The 14041-nt window shown below is 43.0% G+C and overlaps 1 protein-coding gene across 1 annotated transcript in view; it reads left to right on the top strand.

The window, feature by feature from the left end:
- STAC (SH3 and cysteine rich domain) overlaps positions 1 to 14041 on the top strand; it is a 109046-nt gene that overhangs the window by 60532 nt on the left and 34473 nt on the right. Inside the window, exons 3-4 of the mRNA XM_054018638.1 lie at positions 9434 to 9534; positions 13624 to 13705. Coding sequence (XP_053874613.1) covers positions 9434 to 9534; positions 13624 to 13705 — 183 coding nt within the window. The remainder of the gene's footprint in view (positions 1 to 9433; positions 9535 to 13623; positions 13706 to 14041) is intronic.

Genomic DNA, 14041 nt, shown 5'->3' with positions numbered 1-14041 from the left:
AGTGCTGGGCGGGCCGGGGGTGGTCGGCCGGGGGCTGGGGCCGGCACCCCAGGGCCCGAGCCGACCCAGGCTGGAGCCGCCGGGGGGCCAGCCTGGGCCGCGCCTCCTCCCCACAGCCCCCCTTACCTGCTTCAGGCTTCCCGCGAATTAAATGTTCGCGGGAAGCAGGGGAGGGGGCGGAGACTTTGGGGAGGTGGCGGAGTTGGGGCGTGGGCGTGGGCGGGGCTGGGGGCGGGGCCGGGGCCCCGTGGAGTGTCCTCCTTTCGGAGGCACAAAATATGGTAACCCTACATTATAAACTTTACCTGCTTCTTAAAAAATGTATTAACTACATCCTTCAGTCCCAAGCTTGTTGATGCAGTTGCTGGAGCTTGAGAAAAATGACTGAAAGACAGGAAACCATGCATAATCTCATTTTAAAAGAATTTATTAAAAGCTAGTTGGAACGTTGACATGGAATTTCATGTATTGTTTTCATCAGAAGAGTCACATGGAATATAATGGTCTACGATTGTTTCTTTGATTCCCCTCAGCAAAATGACATTGCAAGGGTGTTGTATTTCATACACTGAGAGACAGAGTGGCCTTCCTGTTAATAGATGTGAAATGACTATACTCCCTCAGGATGTGTGTGCAAGAGAGAGCACGAGAGAGAGATACTATATGCAGGTATCTTTTCAACCACTTTCTGAACTGACAGATATGTTACAGGGAGTGAAGGCTGCCTAACACTTTCCATTATAAGACCCTGTTTCCAGTTGCTTATAACTTTTCCAAACTTAAATTGTTCACACTGACATTTCCCATGCCAGGTGTCTGCCTCAGGCTGAGTGTTTTGGGGAAGTTTCAGCTAAAAGGATCCTGCTGTTTCAAAGAATGGTATTAAGGGGAAAGCATGTAGTTTTGCCCATGTTAAAAAAATTACCACCATTTTAATGAGAAGATCTAATACCTCATACTTTGGAGCTTGAAATGTGGCATAGGGCTCCGCCTGGTGTCAGGGATGTGTTTTTTTCCATCTACATGAAAATTCACCCAAATCTGGCCAAGTTAAAAGTCTCTGAAAAAAATCTCAGTTTGCACATGCTTAGTTAGAGACTTGTTGGAATTTGGCAGCTAAATTCTCTGAAGATTTCATTTGCACTGAGCATCCTCCATCCGAGAGAAGCAGGAGCTGAGAGAAGGAGAAGGACTTTCTCTCCAGGTTCTGCCCCCAGCCTCTGTTGTGCCTGGAACAGGAACTGAGTGCAAGGAGACTCTCTGTCTTGTGATCCCCCTGCTGGCACCCAGACAGCAAGGAGAAGGAATCCACCTGAGAAGAATGCAGAGGGATCAGGAACAGGGGAAAGAGATGCAGGATGGAGGACAGGGTTAGGAACTCAAGCAGGGGAGTTACGAGCAAATGCTTGCAGTGGGGACTGGGTAGGAGCAAAGGGGCAGAAGATGGGGAGATAGGAACAAGAATGGGTGGGAGGGAGAGGGGCAGCTAGGAGCTGAGGAAAGCAAGAGCTATGCAGCATTGCTCTGGGAATGAATCCAGGTTTTGTAGTGCTTGGAGACTTGTTGGTTGGACCCCTCTGAAAAATCAGGCCCTACTATTCTCAAATTAGGCCCCTGAAATTAGTTGACTTTTCTGACATGTTGACTATAATCTGCCTCAGTTCTCCAGGTGTGACATAAGGATAATACCACTTTACTTCACAGGGGTGTTGTGAAATTCACTAATGTTTGTAAGGCACTAAGATAATATGATGAGTGCACCATAGGAAAACCCTGGAAGAAATTAATAATTCTATCTGAAGCATAAGTTTTGAAAATGTGCAATAAATAATGTGTGGGACCACATATTGAGTGATGAAGATGAAAAGAAATATTGAAGAGCTATCTATTCAGTAAGCACTGTCCATCCTATACACTTAATGTGGAAAAAGTAATATGTGATCGTTTAATTAAAGACTGTATCATAATGCATATGTAATAGGAGGCTGAATTAAGGCTGCACAGACAACCTTAAATCTGGCATTTCCTAACTTTCACGTGCTTGACTTTCCAACTTTGATAACATTCTTTTAATGTAGCTTTTATAATGTAATAGTAAATAGGCCAACAAGATGGTTAATTGTATTATTGCTGTCTCTAGAAACCCAGATCAATATATCTGTGTTTGAAGTTGCCTGAAGTATTTGACATCTAATTGCAAGGACAGTAGTTACTATGTTGCTGATCATTCCTAAATGGAAGTTACTGTCACAATCCTGACTGGCAAGAACATTTTATTTAGCACTTTACAGTGATTACTTCCAGCTGTGCTTTAAGGCTGGTTTAGTGGAACAACTGCTGATGGGGATGAATAGTAGGCTGCAATCAGACTGTCAGCTATTTAGAGGTCAGGGACAGAAGGAAGTCAACAGAGAGATGGCCAGGCTCACATATAGGCCTTTTCCACTTCTGTTGGGAGCAGCATCTTCCAGGCCATGAGGTGGCCATTTCAGATATGAATGTAGAAGGATAATATTCACCTCTTCCATTGCTGTTCAGAAAGTTCATTCTAATGGGAACAAGCACAGAGGTGGAGTCTTTCATTTCAAACAGGTGCTCCAAACACATCCACGTGAGCAGGGGGAGGCAGGTGAAAATATCCCTCTAACCTTTAGTTAGTCCACAGAGTAAGGCAGAGATAAAACCCAGATTTGATTGCAATTCCTTTAACCTGTGTACCTATTGTGGGGTCAAATGGTGCCGTTCAGGGGACAATCCCTTTAGGGACAGGATGGCACAATCTGATTTCCCCTGGCAAGCTGAGTCAGCGTGGTAGAGAGGCACCATGGCCCCACCTAGTTTGCACCCCGCTTAGGGTGAGTTGAATGCCTGGAGGTGCAAGGAGAGAGAGGAGACCCTGTGCTCCTGCCCGAGAGTAAGAGAGAACCTGACCCTAAGTGATGTGTTAGTCAGCTGCTAGAGTCTGCGGGCTGTTTATGCAGAACAGGAAGTTGAGGGGAGAGTTTAACTATACACTGGATGGCAGTGATTTCACTCAAGCTGCAGGGAAGTAGCTAAAGGCAGAAATTAGCATGCTGAGCATTCCTTGCAATCACTCTCGCTGTGAACTCATCAGCTGACTAAAGCTCTGTGAGGTGTGTGTGTGTGTGTGTGTGTTTAAGCTTACCGAGGGCGGAGGGACTAGAGGAACCTTGCTCATTCTTCAAGGGATGGACTCATGAACCTGAGTCGTTTCTGACACATGAGCCATATGCACTAAGACACTGAGCCATGAGAATGGTTCTAAGGGTGTATACAGAATGAATGCAAGACATAAAACAATCTGCATGGGGGATAAGGAGAACTGCTCTCCTCCACGTACAGCATTGTACAATTGGACAGGAACATCATGGGGTGGGAGTGCAATTTATCTTTCTTTGAAGCACCAGGTTAGGCACTGCAGGAGGCAGAAGGCTGAACTAAAAGGACCAGTGATCTCATCTATAAAGAATGGGATGTAAGGTATCAAATACAAGCTAAAATCACACTGGTCATCATAAGCATTGCAAGATGTACCCTGTTTCCCCGAAAATAAGACAGTGTCTTATATTAATTTTTGCTCCCAAAGATGCGCTAGGTCTTATTTTCAGGGGATGTCTTATTTTTCAGAAATGAAAAATGCCTTATTATCGGTGGATGCCTTATTATCGGGGAGGTCTTATTATCGGGGGGATGCCTTATATTACAACGAGAGGCAAAACTGTAAGTAGGCCTTATTTTCGGAGGATGTCTTATTTTCGGGGAAACAGGGTATGTAGGTTTCAGAGTAACAGCCGTGTTAGTCTGTATCCGCAAAAAGAAGAACAGGAGTACTTGTGGCACCTTAGAGACTAACAAATTTATTAGAGCATAAGCTTTCGTGGACTACAGCCCACTTATGCATCCGAAGAAGTGGGCTGTAGTCCACGAAAGCTTATGCTCTAATAAATTTGTTAGTCTCTAAGGTGCCACAAGTACTCCTGTTCTTCTTTTTGAGGGTATGTAGGGGTATCATGCAAGAAGTTGCGAGTTTGCACTAAAAGTATGTTTAAATCATGTAATCAGGCAGCGTTGATCAAGTTTTTCCCAGACACAGGAATGTTGATCTAGCTATCTTCCTAAATCTCTGATGTAAAGTAAGCCGATAAGCCAACATAAAAGAAGCTCTAATTGCATATTAAGTCGACAGGAAAACAGGTTGAAATCAGCATAGGAGACCAAACGCCACAGGGGTTGTCTCTGGGATCAAAACAATGAGTTTTGTGGAAATATAAGGTAAAGCGAAAAGACATTTTGTTATCCACTTGTTGAGGAGACTCCTAGTAGGGCATGGGGGGATCATGAAAATCTGGATCCTAATTTGACTGAAAATCAGTAAACTCTACAGAATAACTTTAAGGCTTAGAGAACTGCTTTAGCCAAACAATTGTAGGTTACTAAAGTTTTATGTTTCATCTGTTAGACACGTATCATACTCCTGTTTTATTTGTAACCAATTCTGTTTCCAGTGTCCTTACTCTGTGTCACTTGATTTTCTCTTTGTTAATACACTTCTCTTTGTTTTACCATAAGTAGATCTCAGTGCTGTAATATTAAACAAAGTGTGAATTCTTAGCTGAATCAAACAAGTTGGTGTCTACAATTTCTCTTTGGAGATAGTACACTTGGCAATTTCTGTGAGTGTCCAGTGACAGTGGCTAGAAACTCCAGAGGAACACACTTTTAGCAGGCTCAGGAACTGGGGTGAACCAAGTGCTACCTGCAAGGCAAACTAAGGGCTGGCAGAGTCCAGAGAAGTTTGTCTGGGATATCTACCAGAGGGGTGACAGCTCCCTGTCGCTCAGTTTAGAACCAGCAAATCTCTCACTCGCTGAGGCAAGGGGGGTTACACAGTGACTTCATGTTTTGGGCACCCCAAGAAAGCATCACAGGGGGTATTTTCTTTAAAAGGACGAGATGGAGTCTCTCCCTTTCTGTGTGTGTGAATTATGCCCACCAAATTTGCACTTGCAGTTTTCAACCTGCAAAATGAAATACAAATCAGAGTACTTGCCTCTCTACTTGGCTGATTTGCATCTGCAATTGAACTGCAATATGAAAATGTGCATGCCAGATTTGCTGGTGCAAATTGTGCCCAGAAAATCTGCAAAATATAATCTTGTCAGGATAAAAAGAAAATTATGCTCCAAAAGAGTTCTAAAGATAAAAAAAAAAAGGGTAGTGTGGAATAGTGTAGCTGAAGGCAACGTACCTTAGGTCGACTTACCTCACATCCTCACGGCTGCCGCTCCTCCGTCGACTCCACTTCCACCTCTCTCCACGGAGGAGTTCAGGAGTCGACGGCAGAGCGATTGGGGATCGATTTATCGCATCTACACTAGAAACGATAAATCAATCCCTGATAGATCGATCAGTACCCGCCGGTCCGGCAGGTAGTGTAGACGTACCCTTAGTCAGTGAGGTGTGCGTGTCAAGAGCTGTAGGAGGAAGCCACACTGTTGGAAGAACTAAGCAGTACAAATCCATATCAGGTGCAAGGAAGGAGGCCCTCAGGTAACGGTGAAGGAAATACTGAATGGGGGCTGCTGTGGGGAAGTGGCCCAGGGAATTGTACACGTCCTATTTCCAAAAAGTCAGCTACCATAACTGCTGCTATTAGGGTCCCTGGGCTGGAGCCCGGAGTAGAGGGTGGGCTTGGGCTCCCCGCTCTTCCCCGATTAATCACTAAGATTGGGAGACAACAGAGACTGTGCGAGGGAGGGTTGCTTCTCCTCACCTCCCTCGGTGGCTTATGATGAAAATGGCTCAGTAGGCTCTGACCCTTGTCTCTAGAGAGAGAAGGGCTACGTGGAGGGTCACAGTGAGCCTCTGAGGCTAGCGAAATCCGCCAGAAAGCGCGGGACCCACTGAGACAAGAACAAAGCTTTGTCACACAATGAAATGTCAATTAGACACAAAGTAAACTCTTCTTTCCTAAATCCGGCTATTGCACAAAGGAAGCCTGGTAGACACGTGCAAAATTGTTCCCAGATTGCTTAATTCACACAATAAATTGTGCAGTTAGAAATTGAAGTTTTTGGTGGCTAAAGGAAATTCCATTTTAATTTACGGATTCTCTTTATATGCCAATGTGCACCTGAAATAACTTTCCTCTCTTTCAAGCTGTTACCTACATACCTATTGGTGACAAATGACACTCACTAATAAAAATGTAAAGTGCTTGCCCTTCTATAATTTGTTCTGTTGAGTTGTTTGCAGGCAATGCTCACAGATGCGTATTCCTGAAGAGAAAATGCTTCTGGTTTTGAAAAGAGTGTATGTAGATACAGTGCATGTATTTAGCACATCTTTTAGGTTTATAATTATATATAAAAGCAATAGATGTCTAAGATCACATATTTTATTACGAGGCTTTTATCATCAGAAAAACATTTAAAATACCAACATTCAAATAAACATTAATATTAAAATGACTGGACTAGCAAAGCAACCCATATGAAAAATAAAGGCAAGAGGGCTGATTTTCCTGTCACGCTGGTGAAAATCAGGCTCAAGTAAAGATATTCTGGTTTTATACAATGTAAGTGAAAGGAAAATCAGACCCAGTGTAGACACTGTATCAAATTTGCATGGTAGTTATTCCTTGCAAGTGCAATAGCTTGTCATTTTGAAATTTTTATTCCACCCAATAAAGCTAATAGAATAGTGAGGACAAAGTCCTATTTTTGTATTGATTACGCCAGTCATTCACTTCTAGAAAAGGTGACTCAACATTCTGTTCTCAGTAAAACAAGCTGGAAGTCAAAATTGGTTTGTACATGTGTGATTGAAATTGGCCCAATGTGTAAATTTAAAAAAAATCCATAGTCACACAAACAGTACTCAAAAAACTACTACACAGGTAAAAGGATTTTTTCCTATATGATGTTAATAAAAATAACTGTCTCAGGATTGGGCATTACCTAGCAGTTTATAACCGCCTGGATTAACTGCAGCCCTCAGCTTCTCTAGTCAGTCTCCAAATACCAGAAAATGCTCTCCCTGTCAGACATTACATTGGACCTAGTTCTATCCTGACCCACGCCCTGTGCAGTCCTATTCACTTCAGCCTTATTCAACTTCAGTGGAGATACAGTATGTGATCCAGGGAAGAATTTGATCCATAACATTAAGACGTGATCAGTATTGAAATGGCTGGCCCATCTGATCACTTGCATGCTCCATAAAATTCCCAGTGCTGCCTGTGGTTATATCTGGTACCCACCATCACCATCATACCAGTCAGGTTCCCTTCGTTTGACCCTTTGACCGCACTCCTGTTCCTGTTATTTTATTAGTTGTCCCCCAGAATCATTTGGTTTCCAGGCCCAGTGGATCCTCCCCTTAGGCTGGGGCGAAGTCCTTTATCCCAATAAGATCACCATCTTGACATCTGACACTTCAGAAAGGACTGACACTGAAAGTAACATCTGGGAGAGGCTAATATTTTGTCATCTTCTTAATGACATCCTTTCCAGCCATACTTCCTTCAGCAGCAGTACCTCATTAGGTTAAGTTGTCTAGCCAATGGAAATCACGATCACTCAGGTTTTATTACAGCAGCTTGTACGCCAGGTTAGCTAGCCAAATAACCAATCTCCACAGGCGTACTTTCAAATGCAGAAACGTTTGAGAAATACAGTAACCCTCACCAACCGAATAACTGTACTAAGCTCGGCAGATAATAATGACAAATCATAACATTTTGAAAGGCTTTGTGATCGTGGATTTTAATCTTTACCAGCCTGATCAGACTGTCCTATAGCTCATCTCACTACTCTTATAAGTGCGAGGTTGAAGACCTAACTGCAGTTTATGGAAAAGTTGCCTACCTAAGATGCCTATGACAAATTTCTCTTCCAGATGTTTAGTCCTCTTTACTCTTTTCAAAGCACAGGGACCTGCTAGCTCATAGAAACGCCTTCTAAATCATTCTGTTGTTTCTGGATCTATGCTTCCCTGGCAGAAATGTGCCCTCTTGTGAATGTATGTTCCATTTAGGGAGTGGGCATTTCAAATGCACCTAAGGGAGTTAGGTAACCAACTTCCATTGACTTGTAAGTTAGCAACTCAGTTCCCTTATGTCTTTTTGAAAATTCAATCCAAATAGCGATCGGTTTTCTCTGTTAACCGCTTTATGCGGTTCTTCCCCTCCATTAGGTTCTAATATCTCCCGCACTATGTGAAGATCTCAGAGCTTTTCTGCTGTGTTTGGGCTGCAAATGAATCCAACTCTTGCACACAACAGTCTGTTTATCGGAGTAGATAACAATGAACAGGTGTTCAATATATTCATTCCATTAAAAAAAATTATCTGTATGGGCCCAGAAAAACAAAAGTTTCAGCCCAGAGCAAATTTTTGCAGCTCTTCTATACTTTCCTAAAAATTAAACTGTTGATTCACATTAAATTCTTAAGTACAGTTTCTGGATGTGGGTGGATACATAAAGAAGAGGATGTTTCCTGCCCTGCAGTCAGTGGGCTCAATTGTGTCATAATGCGCTGCTCCATGTTGCAGGCCGTGCAGAGCTGAACCCAGCATTGTGCCAAGAAGGCAAAATTTCCCTCCTGGAGTTCCCCTTCATGCAAGCGAAGTGTGCCTGCTGCTCGGCTCCTTCAGGGGTGCTGCATACTCCCCACAGTATGTCCAACAAGCACTGTTGCCCCAGTGCACAGGAGGGCCGGGGCCATGGCCTCATCACCTCCCCATACCTTTGGGGAGTCTTGCACCTCAGAAATCACATGGAGAGAAAAATCTCTGCATGCATCAGGAGACTAGTGACAACAAATGTACCCAGCAACTGCACAAAGACACGGGGAGGTAGCTTCTTGCTTCTGCCTGCAGAGGCAGGTGGGGGCCTGTTGGATGCCCTGGAATCTGACCAGGACAGGCCATAGGATCCATCTTTTTGTAGATCCTCAAACAACCACCCATCACTTCTTTGGAGGCACATTTGGGACACAAAGCCTAACTTCAGCCACTAGACTAAAGCAGCCTCTGTGGAGCAGCTCCCATAGCCTGTGGCTTAGAGTCCCTCACTGGTCTGGGCACTAGGTTCCTGGATTTGGCCAGTGTGATAGCATTTATGGGGTTATGAGGTCATGGACAGGAATCATGGTAAACCAAAGAATAATCCAATTTATAACCGAGGTCAGTATTATCCTGGGAAACAGGAAGAAGCCTGAGAGAGACTGTCCTAAACAGGAGAAACCCAGAAAAGCCAAAGGGAGTTTGTACACAAATAAGAATGGGGAAAAGGTTATTACCAATACCTACAAAACTGAAACTGACCTTCTCTGTGATGCATTTAGGTCACTTGTTAAATGCATGGAAAGTATTGATTTTGTTTAACTAAATTATCTCTGCATTTGACAGGGACAAATGCTAAACACGGACTGCGTTGTAAGGCTTGTAAGATGAGCATCCACCACAAGTGCATAGACGGTATTGGACAACAGCGTTGCATGGGCAAACTGGTAAGCAAGCTGCTCGGTACAAATTGAACACAATGCTACACAGCTCGCATTTGCTCCATTAGCTCTCTAAACTCTGCCCTGTTAGCGGTTACCTCCGGAATGTAGCCGATTGGTGTGTTAGCTAATCTGGAATCAAGTTCCTTTCATTTAGACTGTGGCAATTATGACTCGAGAGCTGAGGAAACACATACAGTTTCTGTACTGTTGTAGGGATGTTGGTATATGGTTACACATGGGTCAAATTAATCTAAATATTAGTTATTTTTTAATTGAATATGCTATATAGTACGGCTCTCTGCATAGAATTAATAAAACTGTTAAAATTAGGGCTGGTTTAAGCAGTTGAAAATCTGTTGATAAATATCCTGTGAATTTCATTTGACTGGTTTCTGCCCTCAAAATTTTGTGAAAACAATAATTTAGCTGCAAACCCCCCCCCCCCCCCCCAAACCCCAACACTTTACAAGGATAGTAAATATCATGCTTCAGAGCTTAAGCTAAACACTGACTATTAGAGATCAGGATAAGACCTACTAACAGGGGTGGATTACCCCACATATGCTTATACAGGGATTTTGCCCTTCCTCTGAAGCATCTTCGACTAGCCACTGTTGGAGACAGGGAATACTGGACTAGCTGGACCCTGGGTCTGATCCAGTCTGGCAGTAACAATGTTCGTATGTTCCTGTGTTTCATGCTTTCTTAGTGAAAACAAGAAGGCCCATTATAATTCAGCCAATTATGAATTTGCAACTCAATGGACAAATGTTCACATTTCAGACATTTTGAGTTTTGTTGCAAATATTTCACACACATTAGTTTTGAAGGATAAAGAGGGAAATCAAAGCTTTACACCAGACACAAGTTAGGAACAAATAGGTTGAAGCCCAGCCCTTCTGAAGTCAATCTAAGTTTCGTCATTGATTTGAAAGGGGCTAGGAAATCCACCCATAGTCTTGCAGGGCCTGCTCTCTCCATGTGTTTGTACAGTAGTTCCTGTTAGTATGAATGGAAGTTACACATAAGGTAAAAAAGAATGTGTTTTAACCAGAATTGTAATTGCAGCCTGGGTCTTTCTGGTGCAGAAAGCTGAGCTCTTAAGAATAGATGGGTATTAAAGAATTTAATTGCTGGTCTGGTGTAAGCTGAATATTTAGTTAATATTAACTGTTTCAGACTTCAGGAGAGGGGACTGTGTCATTATACACATTGCCAGTTAAAGCTGGGTTGGTGGTGGTTTAGTTTTTATACAGGAGCAAAAGAAAAAAGGCCACATTCAGAACTGTCAGAAGCAGGCACGATTCCATTTAAGTCAGGAGTTTTACAGGCCTACGGGCACTCAGAATTTGGCCTGTAGTTGGGAAAGTAAGGCTGTAAATCACTAGCATTTGTTCCCCACAGGCATCACAAGTGTCAACCCCATCATTCCTTCTCCGTTTGTGTCTTTATATGGAAGCACAATAGCAGCAGGTTGTACTCCCTGCAACTTTACCCATCTGGATATTGTAGCTATACACATCCTCCCTAAACATTCCTTTACTGGCAATTTGGAAAATGCCACTGTTAAATGAAGTCACCCAGTCACGAGGCTTCCACACTTCTTGTTGTGATGCGAGCCTGTATGTACCATAGGTTACAGCAGCCTAATGCAGGTAGCACTGATTAGCTATGAGCTATAACTGATCAAAACTATGTACATGGTAACAACCATATTTGGGGTGAAAGTAACATTCAGCACTTACCGGTACGGGGGCTGGCTCTGGCCCCCAGAAGGAGCGGGGCCTCAGACAAAATGGGCGGGGCTTACTTTCAGCCCAGCCATATTGCAGGCTAGTGAATTCCTGAGCCTTTGGCCTTAGGTTGAGAATGTCTTATCTCAAGATATGGTAAATACTGAGTTAACAAAGTACTTAATTCATTATGAACTGCGCTAAACAAGCGGCATGGCTCTGGCTGTTATACCATATCTCCCTAGAAAGAACATCTGAGGGCTATGTGATTATTTTGTTTGAAATCTTTTGTACATAGGCCCAAATCCTGCTTCTTCGACCTGTAAGTGCATAGGACCTACAGGGAGTGGTCACGCATGGGCAGACTATTCCCTTTGTGCACTGCAGACTGTGCTCTAATAGGCTCTGTGCATGGCAGCACAGAGATTTGACGTTAGGGCAGGGCCGGATGGGGGCATTGCTAATAGATCCATCACTATATACATTCACTGGCCAAATACTTTTGCATAGGAGACAAGTATCAGAGGGGTAGCTGTGTTAGTCTGTATCCACAAAAACAACAAGGAGTTCGGTGGCACCTTAAAGACTAACAGATTTATTTGGGCATAAACTTTTGTGGGTAAAAAACCCACTTCCTCAGATGCACGGAGTGAAAATTACAGATACAGGCATAAATATACTGACACATGAAGAGAAGGGAGTTACTTTACAAGTGGAGAACCAGTGTTGAAGGCCAATTCAATCAGGGTGGATGTAGTCCACTCCCAATAATTGATGAGGAGGTGTCAATACCAAGAGAGGGATAATTGCTTTTGTAGTGAGCCAGCCACTCCCAGTCTCTGTTCAAGTCCAAATTAATGGTGTTAAGTTTGCAAATGAATTGTATCTCAGCAGTTTCTCTTTGAAGTCTGTTTTTGAAGTTTTTGTTGTTGAAGAATGGTTACTTTTAAATCTGTTAAGAATGTCCAGGGAGATTGAAGTGTTCTCCTACCGGCTTTTGTATGTTACCTGATTCCTGATTTGTGTCCATTTATGCTTTTATGTAGAGACTATCCGGTTTGGCCTAGGTACATGGCAGATGGGCATTGCTGGCACATGATGGCGTATATCACATTAGTAGATGTGCAGGGGAATGAGTCCCTGATGGTGAGGCTCATGTGGTTGTACATTGTACATTGGCCAAACTGGATAGACTCTACGTAAAGGCATAAATGGACATAAATCAGACATCAGGAACGGTAACATACAAAAGCCGGTAGGAGAACACTTCAATCTCCCTGGACATTCTTAACAGATTTAAAAGTAACCATTCTTCAACAACAAAAACTTCAAAAACAGACTTCAAAGAGAAACTGCTGAGATACAATTCATTTGCAAACTTAACACCATTAATTTGGACTTGAACAGAGACTGGGAGTGGCTGGCTCACTACAAAAGCAATTATCCCTCTCTTGGTATTGACACCTCCTCATCAATTATTGGGAGTGGACTACATCCACCCTGATTGAATTGGCCTTCAACACTGGTTCTCCACTTGTAAGGTAACTCCCTTCTCTTCATGTGTCAGTATATTTATGCCTGTATCTGTAATTTTCACTCCGTGCATCTGAGGAAGTGGGTTTTTACCCACGAAAGCTTAAGACCAAATAAATCTGTTAGTCTTTAAGGTGCCACCGGATTCCTCACTGCATAGGACAGGAAAGATTGAGCCACCCTGAAGGCTACTGCAACCAATGAGCTGTAGTACAGGCTATGGAGCAGTGTTGCATCCTGTAGGGATGATTCCTGGAGAGAACTGCTGAGCAAAGCCCATTTACTCTGGCTTTGTATAAGGAAAGCTGATTCACCCTTAAAGCCATGTTTATGGGTATGTGTCTCTACCTCCCAAGGCTCCAAAGTGGGTCACCCCAATAGGGAATAAAGACCCAAACTGAGAGCCACAAGAAAATCAGCAATTCCCGAAACTTTAAATAGTGTGGCAATAGCTTCCTTAGCATCCAATATTGCAAAACCTCTATTTTATGATCCAGCATTTCTGCTGTAATTAATTTAAACTTATTAACACTAAATTTGTGTGAGGTTGAAGGTAAAATAGAGTTTGAAAATGAAGGCTATCATTCCAGATAATATTAAGAAACAAATGAGATGTTTCCAGCAGGCAAAAAAATAAACCCCTATTCTCAGCACCCTGCAGTGAAGGAGGTAAATTGCTGGTCTCTAACAGAGAGTATGTTCCTGCTCTCGAGACTTTATTTAGTGGGAAATCAGGCTAGCAGAACAGCTGAGATTATTTCTGATGCTCCATGACGCTACATCAGTCATGTCACGCTACAACATGCCACATGTTTCCTCTCTCCAGCCAAAGGGGTTTCGGCGTTACTACAGTTCCCCACTACTCATTCATGAACAGTTTGGCTGCATCAAAGAAGTGATGCCTATTGGTGAGTTTTAATCTTTCAATCTCTCTTGGGCTGCACTATGCTTTCAGAAGTGGTGTTTGTTCTCAGCAGCCCTTCAACTCCTTTGCCAGTGAGGGGCCAGGTGTTCTTCCACCATCTCAGAGAAGTAGTCCTTCAAAACTGTAACCGAAAGAAATGTGTTTATTTTTATTTTCAATATTACATGATTCAAAGGCACAATACAAATAAGATGCTCACTGTCATCAAACCAATGCCTGTGCTCAAAGTAGGAGGAGCCTGTGCATTGCTGCTAGCCAAGCCTGATTTGGGAAGATGCACCACAAGAGTTGTATGTTAAAATAACAGTGAACTATGCTC

Source organism: Malaclemys terrapin, chromosome 2 (genome assembly GCF_027887155.1).
Source record: "Malaclemys terrapin pileata isolate rMalTer1 chromosome 2, rMalTer1.hap1, whole genome shotgun sequence".
Lineage (NCBI taxonomy): Eukaryota > Metazoa > Chordata > Testudines > Emydidae > Malaclemys > Malaclemys terrapin.
This window is presented reverse-complemented; position numbering and strand designations above follow the sequence as displayed.